General features: G+C 40.3%; 1 protein-coding gene across 4 annotated transcripts; it reads right to left on the bottom strand.

Moving 5' to 3' along the window:
• Nucleotides 1–1,763: 1,763 nt before the first annotated feature.
• LOC140527407 (acidic mammalian chitinase-like) lies at nt 1,764–22,306 on the bottom strand. 4 transcript variants are annotated; one of them, XM_072644320.1, is made up of 11 exons: nt 22,282–22,306; nt 18,185–18,214; nt 15,770–15,971; nt 13,264–13,320; nt 10,697–10,862; nt 9,383–9,507; nt 9,126–9,237; nt 6,568–6,753; nt 3,318–3,437; nt 3,063–3,208; nt 1,764–2,082 (listed from the first exon to the last, which is right to left on the bottom strand). In XM_072644320.1, exons 1-11 carry the CDS (start codon nt 22,304–22,306, stop codon nt 1,809–1,811), a joined length of 1,443 nt encoding a protein of 480 aa, XP_072500421.1. In that variant the 3' UTR covers nt 1,764–1,808. The 4 variants fall into 4 exon arrangements, with proteins under 4 accessions (XP_072500421.1, XP_072500422.1, XP_072500423.1 ...); XM_072644321.1 differs by having other exon boundaries at nt 1,764–2,073; XM_072644322.1 differs by having other exon boundaries at nt 1,764–2,049.
• Nucleotides 22,307–24,492: the final 2,186 nt, after the last annotated feature.

Below are 24,492 nucleotides of genomic sequence, written 5' to 3'. Positions count from 1 at the left end.
AATTTTTAATTATCCAAGTAAACAAGAACAAATTTCCTGCCTTCCATATGAGGGGAGAAGATAAAGAGGGAAGGAGAGAATTTAGAACTCAAAATTTAAAAGAAAATGTTAAAAATGGTTTTTAGGTAATTAGAAAAATAAAATATTTAATTTAAATGTAAAAGCAAACAAACAAACAGATAAGAGATGACCTTTCCTGAGTGGGACGTGGTGGAGAGTGATGTTCCACTGGACCTGGCTTGGTCAAGTAATAAGGAAGTGATTAATTTCTCAGTAATCTTCCCTGGTCAGATTAGCATCTAGTATGTCGTGTTTGATTCTGGGCATGGAATTTTAGGAAGGGAGACCTCAAAAAGGTAAAAGGCCTTGAGTTCATGCTACATAAAGATTGACTGAAATAACAAGAAACATTTAATTTGGAAAAAAGAAGATAAAGAGAAGACAGGATAGCTGTATTCAGGTATTTGAAAGAGAAGAGTGAGGCAGATGGTATAGGCTTGATGGGAGTAGTAGGTGGAAATGGTAGAAAGGCAGCTTTAGGTCTGATATCAGGAAAAACTTCCTAACAATTAGAAGGAGGGATAGGCTGCCTTAGCAGACAAGGGGGATCCTCCTCACAAGAGGTCTTCAAGAAGTGTTATGTACTATACAAGAATAATCTCATTTTTTCATCAACAACCCTGTGAGGTAGGTCCTTTATTATGCCCATTTTACAGCTGAGGAAGGAAAGGCAAACAGAGTATCCAGGTCCACACAGTGTCTGAGGTCATATTTGAACTCAAGTCTTCCTTACTCCAAGCCCAGTGCTCTATCTACTGTGTCACCTAGCTCCGATATGAACCTTGACTGAAGGAACTGGGGGTGTTTAGTGTGTAGACTTGTGCAAAGAATGGCAGGAAACGATAGATTAGTATTGAAGGGCTGTTCTGTGGAAGAAGGATTAGATTAGTTTTGCTTGGCTCCAGAAGGCAGAACTCCAAGCAAATAGAAGTTGCAGTAAGGGAGATTTTGGTTTGATGTAACTAAAGACTTTCTAATAATTAGAATTTTGCAAAAATGAAGTAAGATTCATTCTAGGGTTAGTGGTGGAATAAGATTCCTTCATGGGCAGCTCAGTGACACAGTGGATAGAGTGTCTGACTTGGAGTCACAAATACTGACCCTCCTATGTTCAAATCTGGCTTGGGACACTTACGAGCTGTGTATCCCTGGGCAACTCACTTTATCGAATTTGCCTGAGTTTCCCGGAAGTCTTTAAGTATTGAGTAACTTCTTTTTGGAAATAGAAGGGATTTTGATTCTTGTTCAGGTACAGGGTAGATGAAACAGCTTCCTATATCCCTCTTAAGTTGGCAATTTGTGAAAATCTGATGGTAGTTAGCTTCTATTTGTGGATAGGAATCAGGAAGCAGGGAATAAGTCTAGACTGAACAGGCTGCTAGGAGTGTTGACTGCTGATGAGAACTGGCTTCAGACTGAGCTACCTTGACTTTTGCCCAAGTGGGCAGTTTTGGGGATACTCCTTTGTCTACCATCAGCAATAGAAAACCAGAGTAGAAGCCAGTGGCCTTCAGGGCACTAAGTATAGGAAGCCGACTGTCCAGTCATTGTCGCATGACCACTGCAAGAAGCTGGCCTTGATGACATGTAAGATCCTTTCCCGTTCTAAGAGCTTCTGGTGGGTTGGTTGTTTTGAGCCCCAGAGCCAGGGAGGGCTTGACAAAGAAATAGACACCACAGAACATTGATTTTCACCATTTTATTGAACATTTCTGGGGACTACTTGGGTGACCTCAAACTCAGTGAACTCATGACCAGTTGCAACAGGAGCATTGAGTATCAAAGACAAGACCCGTTGGGCAGTATTGCTGGTAAGTCCTCCCATTTGCACAGTTGTAGTAGGCATTCCTGTTGGTGGGGTCAGCATGCAGGCCACTGGCCCTGTTAGCACAGAACCCACTGTCACTGGAGCTGCCCCCAGAGCTATTGCCACCACTGCTACTGCCACCACTGTCATCGCTGCTACTGCCACCACTGCCATCGCCGCTACTGCCACCACTGCCATCGCTGCTACTGCCATCACTGTCATCACTGCCACCCTTCGAGGCCTTACAATCTGGGAATGAAGGAGTAGGTCATTGATCCTCTGTCCATGGTCTCAGATGTCTGAGGTGTGGGAACTTCCTCTCAGGTCCTACTCCTGGTTCTTTCCTTCAGGGCTTTCTGTGGTCATTCCTCACCACCCTGGGCTTCTTATGCTCATGTTCCCATCTTGGCCTGGCTGATCTACCTCTGACACATTCTTCAAGGGCTTATTTAGTTCCCATTTTTACATGAAGTCTTTTTTGACCACTCTAACCCTCAGTGACTTCTTCCTCCTATGAACTCACAGAATTTATAAACCAAACCACATATTCATCATTCAATCATACCCTGCCAAAGGCAAAACTGCTTGCATTGTTATTTAAATTTCAACATGTGCATGAGATATCTCAACTTCTCTGGAAATTCCTCATAGTCAGGAACTTTAGCTCATACCTCTTGATATCCACTAGTGGTCCTCAAACATTTCCCCCCCCAGGGCACAGGATTATTTTTTGCCAGGAGGAATCATAGCCTACTCCAGGAGAGTCAGGGGATGCATGTGATTGCAAGTGTACCTCCAAAAGATCTCTTCAAGAACTAGTTGCACCACCAGGCCCAGCATGTGGTACCCATTTCTCTCTAGTATGTAGCAGAATGCTGGACACCTTGTATTCATGTTCTTTTTCATTCTTTGCATGAATAAATGGGTTGACATGGCACTATTCCTGATAAGTTACCCTGATTGGTTTGATAATCATCTGTTGACTTAGGGCTTTCCCCTAATTGAACAGACTTGGAAGATCCTAATTTGGCCAGATGCCATAATCTCCAGAGATGCCAAGGCTCTGGGGACTAAGTAGGGACTTCACTTGCAAATTCCAGGAATTGGAAAAACTTTTTTTCTCAGTGCTACTCTCACCCTATCAAGTACTGAGTAGGAGGAAGGGAAGGGGAAAGAGCACACTTGCAGTTCTCACTTACTTGCACTCTCCAGACCCAGGGCTTTCTTCAAGGTGTTGATGAGGGGGAATTTTCCCTGGTTACAGAAAGTCCCAGTGAAGTCATCCAGGTCAATGGCCCAGACCATGGCTCCTCCAAAGTTATTATTCTTCAGCCATTCAGCCTGTGGGACAAGACAGATGTTTGCTCCAGACCCAATCTTGGGTTCTCCCAAGGCTTTGGGCTACAAGTAGGAATGAAAAGACTCAGAGGAGCCCAGAGAATTACTCTACCTTGACTTGGAAGCTCCTGGGGTTGTCATAACCAACCCACTCATTGCCTTTGTAAGCATAGGGCACATCCTCAGAAGCCTCCCACACCTCAGTAGCACCATCCTTCAGGAAAGTGCAGATCTGAGAAAAGAGAACAATGAGGTTGAAAGACTGACAAAAGTTTTCAGGAAAGATATCCAATATAAGCTTTAAGTGTTTTTTAAAGATTAAAAAATTATTACAAATATCACAAACATAAGTATTTCCATTTATGTAGTAGAACAGAAACAAGTCATTTAGTCAGTCATCAATCATTGTGTAGTCATTATGTGTCAGAAATATGCTAAGGGCTCAGGATAAAAGAAGGCTATAAGCTCATCTTTGCTCTCAGGGAGCTCACCCACTAATGGGAAGACAGCGTGCAAATAGCTACGTACAAACAAAATACGTACAGGATAAATTGTAGACAGTCCCAGGAGGATGGCACTAAGTTTAAGGACTAGAAAAGCCTTCTTACAGAAGGTATGACTTCAGCTGAGAATTGAAAGCAACCAGGAATTCTGGCAGGTGGTGATGAGGAGAGAGAGACTCAATCGTGGGGGACATCCAGTGAACATGTCTTCAATAGGGACATGGAGTGCCAATAAAGAGATGGGAGTGTTAGAAACCTCAAAGGAGACCTGTGTCACTGCACCTCAGAGAATCTCAAGAAGACTAAGGTGTGAGAAGATTATAAAGTTAGGAAGAGGAAGGTAAAGAAGGGCTTTCAAAATCAAACAGGATTTTACATTTGATCCTGGAGGTCATAGGGAGCTCTGGGGTTGATTGAATTGTTTGGGGGCAGAGGATGACATGGTTAGACTTGCACTTTAGGATGATTAATTGGGTATCTGGAGGATGGACGGTAATTGGAGAGGCTTGAAGCAGGGAGACCAGTAGGACAGAGCAATAGTCCAAGTGGGAGGTGATGAGGACCTGTGTCAGGGTTGTGGTAATGTCAGAGTAGAGAAGGGGGCATATAAGAGAGATGTTAGAAAGGTAGAAATGACCAAACTGGGCAACTGATCAGATACGGAGAGTGAGAGAAAGTGCGGAATTGATACCTAAGTTGGGAATTTCAGAAGAAGAAGAATTTTGAGGGAAGGATAATGAGTTGTTTTGAACATGTTAATTTTATTTGCTGTTTGTGTTTTATTCTCAGAGAAGACCATGACGTCAGGAAGGTGATTCCATGACATGCTAGTGAACTGGATTTAAATGAGGGAGGGCTAAGAGGACTATAAAATGTTTAGTTCAAGGTATATAAAAGGAAGGTGTGGTAGAGTGGATAGAGTGCCTGTAGTCAGGAAGATTCATTTTCCTGAATTCAAATCTGGTCTTGGACACTTATTAGCTGTGTGACCCTGGGTAAGTCACTTAACCCTGTTTCTTCAGTTTCCTCATTGTAAAATGAGCTGGAGAAGGAAAAGGCAAGCCACTCCAGCATCTTTGGGGCCACAACGAGTGAGACACGACTGAAATTACTGAACAACAAATACAAAGGCAGAGATTAGAGATTGGAGGTCAGGAGGGAAATTAGGGCTGGACAAATAGATTTGAGAATCTTTTGCACAGAATTCATGGGAGCCTCTATGACCATCCAGTGAAATAGTGCAGAGGGATTAGTAAAAAGAAGTTCATATATTAAACTGTGAATTTATGTAAATCATTTCAAAGGGAAAGCACATAAACCTACTGTGAACTTAATTAACATTGGGATTCTAAATCCTGACCTTTTTTAGATACTTATTTTCAATAATTAAAAGGATGGTGGGAGGTTTAAAGTGAGGATCTTGTACTGGATGATTACCAGGTGTCTTTCAACTGTAATATCTGATTATTGCACAACTCAGCTGCTTTGGAAGGAAAGGGCACCCAACTCTAAATATAGGAAAGCCCTGTGTTGAGTACAGTAACTGCTAGCCCTAGGTCTCCAAGTATGGCCTGCATACAACCAGAATGAGATTCCAACTTAAATAGGCAACTACTCACGTACTTCTTACCTCTAACCTGAAATACTACTTATCTCTTTCAAGAACCCCTGAGTTCACTTATCTGAATACTACTTCTTGTGATGCAGGTGACAACCCTTCCATGTCTAAAACAGACAGTTTCATCGACTGCTGTGGCCAAAAGTCATCATTTCTCACTGGCCAATCCTCTACTCAGAATGTCAATATTCTGGTCAGGAGAAGAAGGTAAGGTTGGTGACCTTGCACAGCCCTCCCTCACTCAAATCAAAGTCAACTACAAGACATATCATCATCTTGATGTCATAATCCTCTATGAGAACAAAGGAAAAATAAAACCTGTGAGTGAATAGCAGCTCCTCTCCTCTCCTGTCCTCTCATCCTCCTCTCTGTTCCTGTCCTCTGGTGTTCTACCCAGGGGAAGATACACCTCCATGGCCAAAAGCTGCCTTTTTTTCCCTTTGGTTTACTGGCTACATTTCTTGCTCAAAGATCAAACCTTAAACCCAATTCACTCTGGAGCTCATAGACTAGACAAGTCCCCACCCACCTAGCACAGAGCGAATGTAATTACTAAATAGTAGCTGTTTCTCTTTTACCCAGGAACCCTGAGGGTCTTCCCCTCCTAGTTTGATTTTCTTTTTTTTTTTTGATTAAAGGAACCATCCCTTGAGTGACTACTTAAAGAAGCCTATTTATTGAATGGGTGTATCTCACTCAAAGTGGGAATATGATAAGACCTTAGCCTGAAAGGGCCAAGATTTCCCATTGCATCTTGACTCATCTTCAATCATCCTGATGAATATCAGGCCACTGGACCCAGATGGCTCAGGAGAAGAAAGTGAGGTTGGTCACCTTGCACAGCCCTCCCTCACTCAAATCATAGTCAACTGCAAGTCATGTCATCATTTTGATATCATGGTCCTCTTTGAGAATGAAGGACAAACACAGCAACAAATGGCAACACTGGTCCTGAGCCAAGAGAACATTACTGGGCCCAGACTGATAGTCTTTCTAGATAGACAGAAACTGCCAGTGTGTTCTCTCCTGCCATAGTTTGGAGAACCCACCAAATTTGACTAGGACTTTGGTTGAAGTCCTTCTGTGAATAAGTCTTTTGTAATATAACCAAAAAATTAACCGAATAGGAGAAAGAAGAAAATAAACCATTGTTGGGGAGGAAATGCGATCTTTGTATTTTTATCTACAAGTAGAGAGTCACAAATAACTTTTCCTCATTGTACAGCTTTCTAGCTACATACCTCATAGTAAGCCCAGAATCCAGCCTCTCCAGTGTAGGGTCCAGCAGGGCCAGGGCCTGTGGTTGGTACCCCAATGCCGTGGTTAGAGGAGTTGCTCAGGGTGAAACTATGTCCGTAGGTTGGGAATCCAACAATGAGCTTCTCAGGGGGTGCTCCATGGTTCTTCCAGTAGTTCATGGCATAATCCTGGAAAAAAGGTGCATTAGATAGATTTGGGTCCATTCTCTACTAAGGGCCTTCCCTTTTTTCTCCTCCATCTTTCGCTGTTTCCAGTATGTAAGGGATCTTGCCCTCACCTGGTTGTATGACACCACGAATTTCTGTTATGCACTTATTACTTTCTACCTAGTTTTCTAGTTATTTATGTCTATGGGCAGCCAGGTGGCACAGTGGATAGAGCACTGAGTCTGGAGACAGGAGGATGAGTTCAGATTCATCCTGAGACACTTCATGTATAACCCTGGGCAAGTCACTTAACCCTGGTTGCCTCAGTTTCCTCATCTGTAAAATGAGCTGGAGAAGGAAATGATAAACCAGTCCAAATATTTTTGCCAAGAAAACCCCAGATGAGTCAAGAAGAGTCAGACACAATTGAAATGACTGAACAACAAGAAATGTCATGTCTTTCCTGTTGGATTGTTAACCTAACAATGGTGATCCCCAACCATGACATTTATTTTTGTATCTTCCCTAATACTCAGCACACTCCATTGCTTCTAAATGCTTGATTCCCAATTGTTAAAAGAGAATAGGAATGCATGGCCATGTACTAGGAATTAAACTGATCTCTAGGTCCCCCTCTCTTCTCCTAACTGATGAGGCTGTCAGAATATTTTAAATGGTTTGTGAATTAATTAGTTTCCTCTTAGAGACAGTGAATTGGGTACTAGACCTGGAGTCAGAAAGACCTGTGTTCAAATTTGACATCAGATACTTCCTTATTGTGTGTTTATGTGTAAATCATTTAATCTCTGCCTCTGTTTTCTCAACTGTAAAATGGGGACATAATAATAGCATGTACCTCCCAGAGTTGTTGTGAACATCAAATGAAAATTATATTTATAAGACACTTAGCTCAGTGCCTGGCATGTAGTAGGCACTTAATATATACTTATTTGTTTCCTTATTATCATAGAAACCTCATCATGATAATAAATATAAGAAAAGTCATCAACTTAACAACTTCGCTATTTCCATCACTGGCACCTTCATCATCCCCAATACTCTTGATTGAAATCTTAGTGTCATTGACGTTTCTCTCTTCCTCACTTCTGCTCCCAGCCCACCCACTGCCCATCTAATCTGTGACCAAGTCCTGTTGATTTTATCTCAGCATTGACTTTTGTTTCTTCTCTGTTCTCCACTCACTCTACTTGAATCACTATGGATCAAGCTGTCTATATCTACCTCCTGGTTCGTATTAACACACATCCTTCTAGCTAGTGTCTTCTAGCCTCAATCCTCTCTAATGCATTCTTCTACCAAAATAATATTCCTAATGTACAATTCTAAGCATGGCGCTTTTGTGCTAAAAAAAGTTCCACAGCTCCCCATTGTCTACTAGATAAAAATCCACATTTTTCTCCATAGTGTATAAGACTGGCAATAATCTGGCTCCAATTCTCATAGGATTATGTTATCCCCTTCACATACTCACCATTACAGACAAACTATAGTATTTAGTTACTCTTCCTCTTCTATTTCTTTGTTTTTATGCAGACTCCCCTGGTGTGGCTAGAAGGTATTTTCTAGATCTCTCCTTTACTAGTGTTGGTGAGTTAATAAGCTTTTATTAATCACAATACATACCAAACACTTCCAAGTCACATTTGATCTTACATCATGCTTATTTACGCACATGTTAGAGACTCCCCATCTCCCTTCAACCATATTAGAATGTTACCCCTTGAAGGCAGGGCACTTGCTTATTTTTTTACCTCTACGTATTGAAAGCTTTCTCTTTTTTTTCAAAGGATAACTCAGATGCTACCTCACGCATTAAACTTATCCCATGAAACTCTATCTGGGATGATCTCATCTATTTTTTACAGAACTTTCTCTTAAACATCTGTTTGGCTCCTATTACAGTCTACGTTGCATAGTACTTATTTTGAAACCTCATTTTGTGATTCTGCAGATGATATGGCAGCTAGGTGTTATGCTGGGTTTGGAAGAAGGAAGTCTTGAGTTCTAGTCTCCCTTCAGACCTTTACTAGTTGTGACAACCTAGGCAGGCCTCTTAACCTTTTTACATATCTGTAAAAGGAGGACCATAACAGCATTCCCCTCATACTGACGCTGTGAGGATCAAATGAGAAATATCTGTACCTTAAAGTTCTTATAGAAATGTGAGGATGACGTTATTATTTTCATCATCAGCTCTCAGAGTCATGTTTTTCATGTCTCTGTCCTGAGAGGCTAGTGAAGTTCCTTACACACTGTAGACAGTACATATGTGTGGAATATAATCAAATCTCACAGCTATATTTGCGACCTTCAGGTATTTCAGATCTTTGATTTCAGATCTCTGTAGTTCTCAAGGTGTATAGGGAACTCACCACACTGAGTTGGGCATTGCTGCCAGTATCATAAAGGGGGCTGTTTTCGCCAGTATAACTCTCCCAGGAGCCATGGAGATCGTAGGTCATGACGTGGAAGAAGTCCAGATTCCTGGGAAGGAGAACAGAATTGAAATTGATCTCTAAATGTTATTTGCTATCTATTCTGAGAAGTGTGATGAACTAAGGATTGGTTTTCCCAGAACTAATGATACACGATGCCCAGAAACACGTGGAAGACAAACTGAAGTACTCACTGAGAGAGCTGGGGGATGTCATAGCCAGACTCGATGGTGGAGATGCCAGCAGCCACAGCAGCAGTGACCAACAGCCTGGGTCTGTGGGTCTGCTGGGCTTCCTCCTCAAAGGCTTCACGCATTTCCTGGGGGTGAGTAGAAGAGAACAAGTGGACAGCAGTTAGACTTTGCTGATAGCTCTCTGGACCAGGATCTTCCACTGATGACCCTTCAGTATATATCATCAATTCAATTCAGTTCATAGGATTATGGCAGCATAGATCTTTTCTTGGTGACCAGCATGATTACTGGTACATAGTAGTCATTCCATAAGCTGACTGATTACAAGGAGCCCTCAGAGATCATCAAATATTTAAGTCTCAGCCACCAAAGATAAAACCAAAACCAAAACAAAACAAAAACCTCCACTGAAATCAAACCAAACAAAAAAAAATTCAGAAAACAAAATTAAATAGTCTCTGACCTCAAGAAGCTTTGATTCTGTAAATGATGGTGAGGATTGTATGTGTATGTTGGTGGCAGAATATATACATAGTTAAGTAAATACGGAATGCATATGAAATAAATACGAAACAACTTGGGGAGTATGAGAATCACTAACAATGGAGGAAATTAGGAAAGATCTCCTGGAAGTGTTGTTACTTAAGCTGAACCTTTAAGAGAGCCAGGGGTATAAAGATTTGAAGATGAGGAGAGAGTGTACCAGGCATGAAACACAACCTGTATAAGGGAACAGAGATGGAAAATGGAATATCATGGAGAAAGTAAGTTTGGCTGGAATGTGGGTTATAAGGAAGAAATTATGTGTAATCAGCGTGGAAAAAAATAAGTTGGAGCTAGATTGTGAAGGAATTTAAATGCCAAGCAGAAGGGTTGGTATTTTTTCCCTATAGGTAATAGTTAGCCACTGGAGTTTATTGAGTAACAGAGTGATATGGTGAGATCCATGCCCTAGAAATACCAATCTGGCAGTTGTGGGTTTGGAAAAGGGAGAGACTGGAGGCAGAGAGATCAATTAAGAATGTATTGCAGTAGTCTAGGCAAGAGGTTTTAAGAGCCTGAATTAGGATGTTTGTAAGTATTGAGTTGAGTGAAGGGGAGAGATATAAGAGATGTTATTGCGGAGATGAAATCAATCATCCTTGGAAGCTGGATGATTGGATAAGGGGTTTGTGTTTTGGCTAGTGGAAAAGTCAATGTCAGTTTAGAGTCAAAATGAGTGCAGAAGATCTCTCAGGCCACCTACATTCTCTGCATTGCCTTACTCACATTGGTTACATACTTCTCAGTCATACTCAGATGTGTCTAGCTCACCTTGACAAGCACAGTAAAGAGGTCCTTGTCCTGAGCAGGGCTGTCACGAGACCCAGGGTACTCCCAGTCCAAGTCCAGTCCATCAAAGTCATGCTGACGCAGGAATCTGATGACCGATGTGATGAAGGTCTGGCGGTTCACAGCAGTGGAAACCATGGTAGTGAATCTGAAGGAGAAAGAAAGAAGATGAAGCCAGGAAATTCATATGCAGTACACACCAATCTGTGTACTTCTTCACCTTTCTCAGTGACCTGTAAAATTCTACTGATAGGATATCTCAGACTGTATCCATCTTCAACTCACTCTATCTCATTTCTGTCCCATGTCAAAGCAGATGATTCTCAAACTGGGAATGTCTAGACCAGGGTTTAGCAAACTACTGTCTTGGGGTGGAATTTGACCTATTATATATTTTCACACACCTCCAAGAATGAATTTTACAATGTAAAAATGTATACATCATGGGCCTTATAAAAACAGGCAGCAGGTAGATTTGACTTTCAGTCTGCAGTTGGTTTCCATTGTCACCTTATCTTTATTCTTTACACCTTCCTTCTCTTTATCAATTGCTTTGATCTTTTCAACATTTCTAGAAGCTATTTCTTTTCTTATTTCTCTTTAGTCACTCCTCTTTTCCCTCTTGGCTCTTATATTCCTCTTCTCTCTGGACTCTTCTCCCACAATGAGACCCTTCAATTGATTCTCTTGGATAAACCATTATGGCTGCGTTTTTTGGCTACGGGTTTAGCAGTTCTTCACAATTTGCTTCAAAACTCTTAAGGACACCCCAACCCTGACCAGTTCACTTGTCTTGTTTTCTCTTGACCCCACATCTATAATCTCTGCTGTATTTGGTCATACCAACACAATGGCCCCTCTGTCTATTCCTCCCCTTCTACCTTTGATGTTTCTTCCAAGATGTATTTGGTGCTAATAACTTCCCCTTAGCCCTGACTCACCTCTCTCTACTATCATTTAAACAGTTCCTGAGTTCCTAAACCCTGTCTCAACTAATTGGAAGTAAAATGGTGACCCCTTAAATATGGAGCCTCTGACTTCATTATCACCACCTTCTCCAATATACTGATTCCATTAGGGAAACATATCTATACTACATCCTCAGTGTTCATGCTGGGGCTATCATCTTATAACCAGATCCTTAAAACAAAAGAATCTGAAAATTGAAAGGTGCTTCAGAGGTCATCTAATGCCATCCATGACTGAGCAATAATCCTTTATATTACATTCCCAGAAAGAAATCATTCATCCACTCACTCAATAACCCTTGACGTAACTCATTCTACTCTACTACAATCTTCATATTTCCTAGGCATAGTCAAAAATTTTCTCTCTTCCTATTTGAAGGTGATTATCACATCTCTCCTAGGCAGCTTCTGGTCCAGGCTAGATACCTTCATTTTTTTTTTTCAACAAATCTTTGTACAGCCTGGTCCAGGGGTCCTTCCCTATTCTGGTGCCCTCCTTTGGATGAGTTACTCTTCTTTTCTAGACCCTGATCTTCCTCTTGCTTCATTGTACCCTTCTCCTCATGTCATGTCCAGTCCCAATTGTGGTACCTAAATGTGAATAGAGGACTTCAGCCGGGAAGATTCCCTTTTCTATTTCAATAATTATGGACTGTTGAAACTAGAAGGGTCCTTAGAGGTTGTCTCTGAGAGATTTTTAACTTGGGGGGAAAGGGGTCTGTGAATTTGCTTTTAAAAATATTTTGATAATTGTATTTCAAAATAACTGACATCCTTGACAATCCTACATACTTTATTTGGTGTGTTTAAAAGCATTCTTTTTAGAAGGCCTCATAGACTTTCCCAGATTGCCAGGGGGTAACGGCATAAAAAAGGATGAAGAATTCTTTCTTTGGTCCCGACCCCTCTTTTCACAGCAGAGGAATGCAAGTCACAGAATAGTTGAGAGATTTTTTTTAGAAGCTCACATTGCTAGGATTATTACCCAATGTCCCATCTCCCAGGCCAGTAAAAGCATCTTTTGATAAAGCCCAAGGAAGACCCTCTATATGTTGAATTCTACTCGAGAGCAAAAATTCTAGCAATGTTACTTTAAAGAAAAAAAGAACACTAGGTCTCTCTATTTCCCCATGGCTGGAAGTGTATGGGCCACTCGTAGGCCTCATCCTCTCTGATCTGTACAAGGACTTTGATCTGCTCCATTTCCCACACAGATAGGTTTGCCTCTAATTAGACAATGTAGTGGGTTTCCATTCCAAGGGGGGCTTGCCACATGAATGCCAGACTGATCCCAGATCAGCTTAACATATTGCAGTTCGAGACTTTCCAAAAGAAGAGAGAGGTCAGCCTCAGCCTCCCAAGGGATGTGACCACCATGACTCCCAGGCATAATTATTTTATACACATGTTTGTTTTATCTTGGTCTTTGAATGTCAGTCATAGCATCAGTCTTATGCTGTAAGATTCCTTAACGCAATGGAAAATTGGACTTAATGTTTTTTTGCTTCGTGTTGCTATTTACAAAGAGGCTCTTAAATCCTTCCAAGTCAATTATGATACTAATCTTAAGAAAAGACTTACTGGGAGGTTCCAAAGCTCCACCCTCCAATTGCCAGAAGAGTCTTCAGCTCTCTGTTCCTATAGAGACAGAATAAAGAGGGAATGTCAAAACCTACATGCACTTACTGACTTGTAATATTTTCTCATGGGGAGAGAGATTGACTGGGTAGCTCAGTAGGAAGGTCTTTGCAACAGATCTGATGAGGTGCTAAAGAATTTTTGTTAGGTTGTTGTAGATGTTCCTTTTGAAGTTAACATGGTTGGGGTCCCAGGCCTGTCAGTACTAAGACTACAGTGTTCTTGAAAACAAAAGGTACTGTCAGCATCATTAGGATATCTGCCATACACTTAATTTTTAAACTTAGGTGTCTCATCAGAAGAGGGCATGGCTTCTGTACCATCAGATGAAATTGCAGATCTTAGCATAGAAAGAAACTTGAATGACTCTTTAGTTGAACCACTTCCCAGCTGATTTTAGAACAGAAAGCCTCACACTTCTGAGATTTCCATCTTCATCTGAATAAATTGGAATTGTGAGGCACGCCCAACCCAGCATTTGTAGGTTGAAAGCACTTTGAGCTGGGCCTGGAGTCAGGAAGACTCATTTTCCTGAGTTCTAATCTAGCCTCAGACACTTCTACCTGTGTGACCCTGGGCAAGTCACAACCCTATGAAGTAGGTAGTATAAGTATTATTATCTGCATTTTACAAATGATGGAACTGAGATGCAGAATGCTATTAAGTACTAGAGATAGGAATGTTGATCCTCTTTCCACTACATCAGGCTCACTGTGCCATGCCTGAAATTCCAGTAGCTGTTAGCGTAGATGGTGACACCACTAGGGCCAACAGATTCTTTCCAGGCTAAAAGAGATCAGAGGTCAAAACAGAGAATGGAAACTGTTGTGCTTTTCTTCAAAAATAGAACTTTATTTAAATAATAGCACAAATTAAATAACTCATTTCCATAAGAGATAAGTATGAAAAAGAAATGCTGTTAAGATCAAGGTTTTTTTCAAAATAGAATGTTTAAGGACAGAAAATGCCTTCTAGCTCATTATAAATAAGATGTATCTGTTGTTCTTTGATATCATCTTAATCATCCTTTTAACAATTATACCTCGAACCTCTGTACAAATTAGCACAGATGATCTTTTCATCCTCTGCCTTCTCTATTTCTTGCATAGATGCGAGGTCTTGGGTGAAATCTGATACTGAGTTAATAGTGTTGGGTGCGTATGCTCTCCTAGCTCAGTGGTACCAAACTCAAATAGAAATGGGGGTGTAAAATTGCAAAAGAGTTCATTATCACAGTACTCATCATAAGGAACCCTTTGGGCTGCAGATTGACTTAATTTTAAAATGTAACATTCTCTATATTTTGTTGTATTTTTACTTGTTTTGTTAAATGTTTCCCAGGTGCATTTTAACCTGGTTTGGGTGGCCCCATGGAATGTCATGGGTTTCTTGTTGATGTCCTAGCTAATAACTTGTAAGGGGATCTCAGTCTTTGCCTTTGGCTTCTTTCACTCTCCAGCTTGTCTTCTTCCTAACGGTTCTTTCTGTATCTAAACCTTTGCTACACCACCCTGGATTTCCCCTTTAATGTTATGATCTCCAACTTCGCAGCTGGATAATCCAGCTGTTAGCATAGATAATTCCTAAGGTTGGATCTTTGATTCATCTTGATGCTCAATTATTGTTATTTACTAGTCTTTCAGTTTCCATTAAATATTACTTATAAACTGGGTCATACATCAACTTCTGCCATCCTTAGAGATCACTTTTTGTTTCAGTGATTACTGGAATATTTTTCTTTAGCTCCTCATTTTGTTGGAATGGAAGTTCCTTGAGAGTAGGGATTATTTTATTCTTTGTCTTTGTACTCTTAGCACTTAGGATAGTTCCTGGCATAGTAAGTTCTTAATTAATGCTTATTAATGGATTGATTGATACTCTCCAAAGACCTACTTTGATACTACTCCCCTTTTCCCCCAGATTTTAAAAAATATATATTTTCAACAGAAAAGTAATTTAAAAATACACTTCTTTATAACCTCCAAAGAAGACAATGGTGTTTAAGAAATATTTTATGAACTAGATGGGACACTTTTACTGACCAGTTTGTGTGGGCAGTTCTTTAATGTTCTGAACAGAAAGCAAATGCCTAGAGAAGAAATTACTCTCCATGTCAGCTTCAAAACTAACAAGACTATATCAAAAATGTATGTGGCATACGAGTACCTCAGATGCCTCTTGTCCTAAATACTAAATAAGTTTAGTTTGAAAAGAGTTTAGTATGAAAAGAGTCTTGTTTGACCTCTCTCAAGTGATTGTGAGCTCCTTGAGGGCAGGGACTGTCTTTTGCCTCTTTTTGCATCACTAGCACTTAACATAGTTCCTGACACATAGTAGGCGCTTAATAAATGTTTATTGGTTGATTATTGACTGATTGATTGACCTTAATTTGATTAGTCTAGGGGATTCTAGCCCACATTCAACACACTAGCCTTTTCCTCTTACTTACTTGTTTTTCAAAGCATTGAAGGATTTGTAGAGTTCCACGTCATTCCATTCAATTGTGGTGATCTCATTGTTACTCATTCCAGCAAAAGCATAGATGAGGTGAGTACAGAGGCAGGGATCGATGTTATCTGGTGTGAATTTCCCCAAGCCATCCCTGTACTGGGCCCAGTTGGTGAAGTAGCATGTCAGATGGTAGGCAGAGCCTGTTGGCAGCAAGGAGCAAATGTCATGATGAGGGACAGCCGCAGAGACTGCTCATTCATTCATTCATTCATTCATTCATTCACACATTCATTCATTCAACAAGCATTTATTAAGTACCTACTGTGTGCCACACACTTACAATGCAATGACAAAAATGAACAGTCCCTGCCCTCAAGAACTTGGGAAACAGCATATACACAGGTAAGTAACAATCTGAAAGTTATACATACACAAACCACACATGAAGTAATTTCAGGGGTAAAAGAGGGTATTAATAAATGGGAATGTGGGAGTAAGGAAGTGATCAGGATAGGTTTCCCATAAGATGTAGCTCTTAAGCTGAGCTTTGAAAAATAACAAGAATAATCAACATTTATAGACCACTTTATGTATGTAAAGCATTTTTTTACATGCATCATCTCATCTGATCCTCACAACAACCCTGGGCAATGGGTACTATTATTATCCCCAACTGTCGATGACCAAACAGAGGCTGAGAATTTAAGTGACTTGCCCAAGGTCCTAAAGTTAGTAAGGGTTTCAGGCAGGATTCAGATCTTCATGACTCAATGTCTTATGTTCCATATGCCGTACCATCTAACTGCTTAAGGATTTCTTCCTTCCTTCCTTCCTTCCTTCCTTCCTTCCTTCCTTCCTTCTTTCCTTTCTTCCTTTTTTCCTTTCTTCCTTCATTTCTTCCTCCCTTTCTTTTTTTGGAGGCAATTGGGGCTAAGCGATTTGCCCAGAGTCACCCAGTTAGTAAGCGTCTGAGGTCAGATTTAAATTTAGGTCCTTAAGACTCTAGGGTCAGTGCTGTATCCACTGCGCCATATACTATTTAAGTATTTCAACAGGTGGAGGTGAGGAGGGAGAGCATTCTGATCATGGGGTACATATAGCCTGTACCAAGACAGGACAGAGACAAGAGATGGAATGCCATGCATGGATTAGTCAACTTGTCTGGAGCATAATGTGTGCTCAGGGAATAACATGTAGCAGTCCTGGGAAGGTAGGCTGACTAACTCTTCAGAAAGCTCCATCACAAATTTCCAGTAAGGTTTTGGGCAAGTCGACCTCTTTATATTTAGTCTTTGGGGGTGGAAATGTCAACAGTATTAACAGATGAGCTCAAAGATCTGTACCTGCCTACTTTGCAGCCAGCTAAAAAAAATGTCCTTTGGCCCATTTCATACTCACTGGGCTCACCATCTTCTCTTAGCTTGCCCTAGGCACCTTCCTATGATGTCCAGACCAAGTTTTTAATGTAAATCTTGCTCAAAGCAATATGAAAAGAGGAAAAATCACTGGCATTTGAGTCAAAGTATCTGGTAAACAATCTGGCATCAAATCCCTCTTCAGAAATTTGCCAGCTGTGTGACCTTGGGCCACATACTTAGCCCATCCTCTGTTTTCTTGTCTGTAAAATGGAGATGCCATTACTTTCACTACATATTGTGAGGAAAGCATCTTGTCGATGTTAAATGAGAGCCTTTTATAATACTGACTCAATACTTTCATGGGTTATAATTTCCACAGGTGTGAATAGTCCCTCTACAGATGTGGATCACAACTGGTCTGTGACTTCGTAGATGATTTTTGAGAGGTATCATGACCAAAATATTAATTAGGCTTTGGCCAATCTCAGTGATGAAACTTTCTGAACTTAATGAACACGCTGAGGGGCCTGGAGTGATTTCCCATAACAGGAAACCCTGAGGAGCCATAAAAGGAGGACTGAAATGGAAGGTCTGGTGAAACAAGGGAAATATAAATGATGAAATAAGCAGCATTATCTTTCAGTAGGGTAAAGATCCCAGACCAGAGGCTTCTTTATGAACTAGAATCTCTTCAGACTTTCAGTCTGGGATCAGGGATAAGGCACAGGTTCTTATTATCCCCTTTCAGAAAAATATGAGCAAGCAAGACTCCCTGGGAGTATAATAATGCTATATGTGAGTATTAGCTTTGGATGACTTGACAAAGGGCAGCTATTAGAGGGATAAATTATTTCCACCTGACCTTTAGGTTTGAATAGTAGAGTGATAACTCTGAGTAGGTCCAGCTACTAAAATAAGTTAGCCTTCTCTGAACTCATGCTGTATAATGTGCCAAGAAGTTATCTGTGCTTGGATGCTTGAGAGAATGAAGAGGATTACGAGGATAATAGAAAAAGAGATGAGGGAGGTGGGTAAAGCAGAAGCTCATGACTTACTCAGCTGGGCAAGCAGCACCAGGGCAAGACCTAGAGAAGAAAAAAGCATACATTAATAAACGTTTACTAAGCATCTATTAAGCACCTACTTTAGCCGGTGTGATGGTGGCTAGGTGGCTCAGTGATTAGAGTTCCTGACTCCAGGTCCAGGGCTGTATCCATCATGCTACCCAGCTACAAAGATTTTTATTTTTCACTCTATTCCCTATTTATTGCCAATGTTTGCACAATGGTTCCCAACATTTTTTGTTCTTTGAACACCTTTCAACAACAACAACAAAAATCGGTTATGAGTGCCCAGGGTAATTTAATGTATTACTCATATTATTCTTTACCATTATTTGCTGTTCAAGGTAGCATTAAATAATTTTTAGCACAAACCCCTTGGACTGTCTTCACAAACCACCTAGCACAATGTCTAGCACAACAGTAGGCACTTAATAAATGCTTGATGATTGATTGATTCCAAGACTGTGCTAGATGCTGGGGACATAGACAAAAAGGAAACAGTTGCTGCCTTTAGAGAACTTACAGTCTAGAAGAGGGGTTCTTAGCCTTCTTGGGTTATGCCCCTTGGACAATCTAGTGAAACATATTTACAGGGGTGGGGAATCTGCAGCCTTGAGGCCTAAATTATAGGACTTTTCTCTTTTTTATTTACTTTAATTTTATTTTTTTAGATCTTTTCTCAAAAGATTTTAAATCCTAAAATACTGAATGTTTTTAAAATAAAAGCTCATGGAACCCAGGTTAAGAATCCCTATTCTAGAAGGATGAGATCAGAATCATAGACCTAGAAAAGGAAGAGACTTCACAAGCCATCCAGTCCATCCTTTTCCACCCTTTTACAGATGAGGAAACTGAAGCCCAGGGAGGTTGTATTCTATAGGTAGTAAAAGCCTGAAAGGTTCAATAGAAGAAAAGAAAGGATAATAAGATTAAAATAAGAAGAAATGGGGGTGTAGGTAGGCATGGACTTAGAGACAGGAAGACTTAGATTCAACTCCCACCAGAGAGACTTAGTAACTGGGTGACCCCAGGCAAATCATTTAACCTCCCTGTGCCTCCCTTTCCTCCTCTGTAAAAGTAACTGGTTAAACTTGATGGTCTCTAAGGTCTCTTTCTAGATCTAAATCTCTGAGCCTATTATCATACAAAATGATTCTTTTGAAAGGACCCAGAAAGAAATGGAAAGGAAGAAAGGGTTTGAGTTTCCCCTTAGAGCATTCACTCAGCAATGAGGATGATGGACTTCACCAAGGCTGCTGTCTACACTGGTCTAGCAGGAATTGGGCTCTAACTTTTATACCCTTGGCCCAAGTCTTATCAGGAGGGCTCCTAAGTATGGCTAATCAGTAAATCAACAGATCTCCCCCCAACACCGTATAATAAAGGGAACAAAATGAAGTGACTCCTTCAAAGGACAGTGATGATGGTGCCATGAAAGGACCAGCATAATAGTTCTTTGGGCAGTTTCCCGAGTTGATCAGCCTTTGGAAAGGAAGTCTAGCTGGGTTCTGTGCTGTGAACATGCCCGGAATAAAAGCATGTTTGCCTCAACATTTAAGCAACCAAGCCTTTGAAAAGTAGTCATTAGATTAACAAATGATTTCTTTATGTGCAATTACTTAGCCTCACTTGATCTAACTTGGGATCAAGGAAGCCTTCATTCCTCCACAGTGTGACGGCATTGATTTCTTAGCATTGTGCACGCACCTGTTCTGTGGAATAACTTCAAGTTATGATTTTGTGATAAAGATATCTAGAGATTTCTGGTTCTCAAAGTGGGGTTCATGAGGGTCTCCAAATGTTCTACAGTCTAGCACAGAATCTACAAATACTTTCAGTAAATATTGGTCAATAGTACTAAAAATTATGGTCTCTTTTATTATTACTTACAATTTGATGAAATCCCTTTTGGTGTCTGACATGATTTCCTGCTTGCCCCCTTTTGAACTAACCTCTTATGACTCCTTTCATCTAGAACCATATTTATGGCAAGAAAACCAAGGCTTTGTCCCAAGGTACCAAAACTTAGAGGGTCGTTGTGCTTCTTTGGCAGATAGAAACACCTGACCTTAGTATTTACTTAGCAAAAATGAGTTAAAATAGGAAGCTAATAGATGGGGTACTACCTCTTTTCTTCTCCCAAATCTATAATATGGGTAAGCCCTTATCAGTAACAGAGAGGTTGGTGTTGCCTTTTGTGCTGCTTGCCCCAAGTTGATTTGGTGGCCTTTACTTTAGTTGCCAGAATTGTTCATTGAAATTCTTCCCTCTGCTCTGCAATTAAAAGTCCCCCAAATATACTTTGTACTTTCCTACCTTCCTACTTTTGCTCATACTTTCCCTCTTGCCTCAAATGCTTCCTCTAACTTCTCTCTGTTCAAAGGCCACCCATCCTTCCAGGCTCAGTTCAGATCTACTTGCCCCTAAGAAACTTTGGTGAACATTGTAACCCCTAGCAATCCCTCCTTTGGATTCTCGTGATACTTACTGTTTTTACTATTCATTTGGCATTGCCTAGTGGTATAATCTCTTGCTAATCATCATATATTATATAGTCTGACTGGCTGATTCAAGCAGGAGTTCACAGAGTGACTGCATCTAGGTGGAGACCCACAAATGCAATGAATGTCATGAAGCCTCAAGAAAACAATCTTGAAAGCAGGAACTGTATTTTTATTTCTTTTATACCTCCAGCTCTTACCACAGTGGCTAAAACTTATTAGGCCCTTCATAAATGCTTGTACAATGACTGACTGACTAAACAGCTAGGGTTTGGGAATTTGGTCACCTTAACCAATCTTACAAGAGATAGATCTATGAGCCACAATGGCAGTTTATTAACTGATAATGGGATATATTCCTGGCACCATGGTTAATGCCTGATAGACATTTGCCCTGAAGAACTTGTCCATTCAGGAGGCCAAAGTTATTTAATGAGGAAGTTTTTGGTTGAACAAAGAATCAGAAAAAAAGGAGACTGAATGTTGTTAAAAGCCAATATAGAATTTATCTTTTTCTACAAATTTGGTCTAAATGAGTTGTATTGATCAATAAAATCAGATCCCTCTTAGTCATGGAAAGTGCTGAAGAATTTTAGGTCTGGGTCTCTTCGAAATGATGGACTCAGCGTCCAAAATGAGGCTTTTTTTACATGACCAGTCTAGAAATGTATCTTGCTTGATTAGGTTTATTTATTATAGGCACTTTTTCTCACTTTTTCAGTAGGAATAGATGTGAGAGGTGAGAGGGAGATAAGGTGGTTTCTTTGTAAATTGAAACAAATATATAATCTTTTTTTAAGAGTGAATGCTAGGACTCTAACCCAAAGCAGTTTTAAAAGCCTTCCAACCTTATGTTGAAAAGATTAAGTAGACAGCAAAGAATTTTAGGATCTCATTCCTTAATACTATTGAAGATGCTGTCCTATTGAAATGATAAGACTTTTGAGGTGAAGATGTCAAGACATTACATTGGAACCTGACTCCACATTCTCTGAGGCCAGGAGAAACTGCCCCTGCAGGGGTACACTTTCCCAGAAGGCCCAAGTTACTTCTTAAAGAGCAATTCTTCACAGGGATACACCATGAGAAAACTTTTTCCTTCTTGAAAATTCCCTAGTTTTATTTTTCAAACTCAGTACACTACTTGATTTACTATCTTTCTCCACCAAGGTCCAGGATCTTACTGGCAGTGATGGGTCAGGAGAATACCTGGAGGAACTAGTCTATAACCATATCAACCTATCAGTACCAAGCAACAGCAAGGAACATCCATAGTTTGGGGAAGGTAGATTGAATCTGACAAAGAGTCAGTCAGGTTCCTAGCACTTCCTGTATATTGGGACAAAGAGGCTACACACAGGAGCAGGGCATCAAGGAAGTTAATATCATTGGACTCCCCTCCCCTTACACCTTGGGAGTGAGAACTATGATGTTTCCTTGATTCCTTCAGGCTGTTTTCTCCTGAATATAACAACCTCATAGATTTCAGTCTCAACTATAAAGAAGGAAGCAAGTTAAAGGGAGAAGTTAACAGGAAAGTCAAAAGAGCAGGAGACCTAAAGTATGAAGTTCTGGATAGTCACTTACCAGTGAGGAGAGTGAGCTTAGCCATCTTTGCCTCAGTGGTGAGTGAACAAATGGTGACTTCCCCTGCCTTTTATGCCCTACCTTTCCTCCCCAGTGACCTTCTTGAGTTCTTTTTTGTCCTACTAGCTCCAAGGTAAATGTTGATATTTGTGACCATTACAATGCTCAGCTCTGTTTAAAAATCCATTATTGATAAGGAAACATCTCATCACAGTTTTTGCTTTTCAAGAAGAAAAGCCTGTCCTCAAAGAGTGATGACAACTCTGATAAGTATGATTATTATGTAACAGTTTATGGAACTCCAAAATTTATGGTATTGAAGGGATCATATACATCTGTGTTTGGGTAGTTCTGCAGCTAAGTTGCTCATCCTTTGGGATATTCAAAGGTGTTGGTCCAATGGGATTGTTCATTCTGGACAGAAATGGAAGTCTAAAGGATTGACATAACCCTTGGATAATCACAGTCTCCATTTCTAAAGAATCAAAAAATCTTAGAAAAATTTTTGATGGGTTGTTATCTTGACTGATAGGTATAGTATCCTCCTTGAAGAAATTATGGCTCCATTAAAGTATTAAGAATCTTAGAGTTGAAAATTGATGACTTTAAAGCAGAGGTCCTCAAAGAGTGAGCTGGGGAACCCTATGGGTCCCTGGAACCCTTTCAGAGGGTCTATGAGGTCAAAGTAATTTTTATAATAATAAAATATTTTAATTTCAATATAGTAAATATTTATAGATATCTCCTAGAGAAAACAAAACTCTTCATGGGGTATTCAGTAGCATCTAAAAAGGTAAAAGGGTGAGTTTGAGTTTGAGAACTGCTACTTTAGAGAATTGAAGAATCTTAAAATTGTAGATTCGCCTCTACAACAAGAGATCAACTGTTCTTAACTTCAAGACCAGTGGACCACCAGTAATGATAAGGAGAAAATAGCCCAGTCCACTATTGCTGGTTTTAATTGTTTAATTTAATTAGGAAATTGTTTATTAAATGGAGCCAAAACTTTTCTCTTTTATAACTTCCCCTTTAATTTTTATCCCTGAGACCAAACAGTTCAACCCTACTCCTTCTCCCATGTGACAACCTTTCAAATATCTGAAGGCAACTCTTACTCTCTAAATCTTCCCTTCTCCAGGGTGGCTGGCCTTCCTTTCAGGCAGTCCTCATGTGGCATATTTCCTAGATACATTTCACCATTCTGGCTGGTATAGATGTACTCCAGCTTCTCAGCAACTCTTCCAAAACATGGCATTCAGAACTGATTACTGTATTCCATATGGGACCTCAGTGAAATGAGGACAATTATATTACTCTTTTATATATAACGGTGGGTGGGGTGGTGAGGTGAGAAGATGATGTACAGATGTTGCTTCCTATTTGTGTTTACAGGGGAATGAATGAATGAAAAGTAATTTATTAAGTTCTTTGCTATATGTCAGGGATTGTTCCAAGTGCTAGAGAGACAAGAGAGAGGCAGTCCCTGTCCCCCAAAAGCTTACATTCTAATAAGGAGAGCCAGAGTGGTAGCCAGGAAGAAGTGTCTCAGTTTGGTAAGTCAAGGGGATGGTAAATGGACTTACAGTGCAAATGACTGACACGTTCTTTTCCAGGAGTAATGGGAGGGAGGGAATAAGTATTTATATAACACCTGTTATGTTCCAGATCCTGTGCTAGGTACTTTAAAAATATCTTATTTGATCATCAGAACAACCTTGGGAAGTAGGTACTGTTATTATCCCCATTTTACAGTTGAGAAAACTGGGGCAACCAGAGATTTGTGATTTGCTCAGGGTCACACAGCAACTAAGTGTCTGAATCTGGATTTGAACTCAGGTCTTTCTGACTTGATGCCACTTAGGATTGGAGAGGAAGTTATTGCCATGAACTAGAATGATTATGATATAAGTAGAGAAGAGGAGATGGATGAGAGAGTTGTTAGGGGTGTAATTTGCAACTTCTTAGCTATGTGGATTGAGAATAAAGAGTTGAAAAGAACTCCTAGGTGATTAACCTGAGTAAGTGGAAGAATGGTAATGCCCTTAACAGAACTAAAGCAGTTAGGAGGAAGGGTCAGTTTAGGGGAGAAACGAATGAGTTTGGATTTGAATATGCTGAGTTTGATGTTACTTTGAGACATCTAGGTGGAGATAGCCAATGGGCAGTTGGAGTTGTGGGATTACAGCATTGGGGAGAGGCATGGACTGGCTA

The sequence above is a fragment of the Notamacropus eugenii genome, chromosome 2 (assembly GCF_028372415.1).
Source record: "Notamacropus eugenii isolate mMacEug1 chromosome 2, mMacEug1.pri_v2, whole genome shotgun sequence".
In the NCBI taxonomy this organism is placed as follows: domain Eukaryota; kingdom Metazoa; phylum Chordata; class Mammalia; order Diprotodontia; family Macropodidae; genus Notamacropus; species Notamacropus eugenii.
This window is presented reverse-complemented; position numbering and strand designations above follow the sequence as displayed.

What these genes read in the sequence shown, in the direction of transcription:
- LOC140527407 (XM_072644319.1), bottom strand. Translation starts at nt 22,306, where the DNA reads ATGGCTAAGCTCACTCTCCTCACTG. An exon ending in TTCAATGCTTTGAAAAACAA is followed by an intron (nt 13,321 to 15,769) that starts GTAAGTAAGAGG and finishes CTGTCTCTATAG; the next exon opens with GAACAGAGAGCTGAAGACTC. An exon ending in GCAATGCCCAACTCAGTGTG is followed by an intron (nt 6,754 to 9,125) that starts GTGAGTTCCCTA and finishes CCTTTTTTCCAG; the next exon opens with GATTATGCCATGAACTACTG.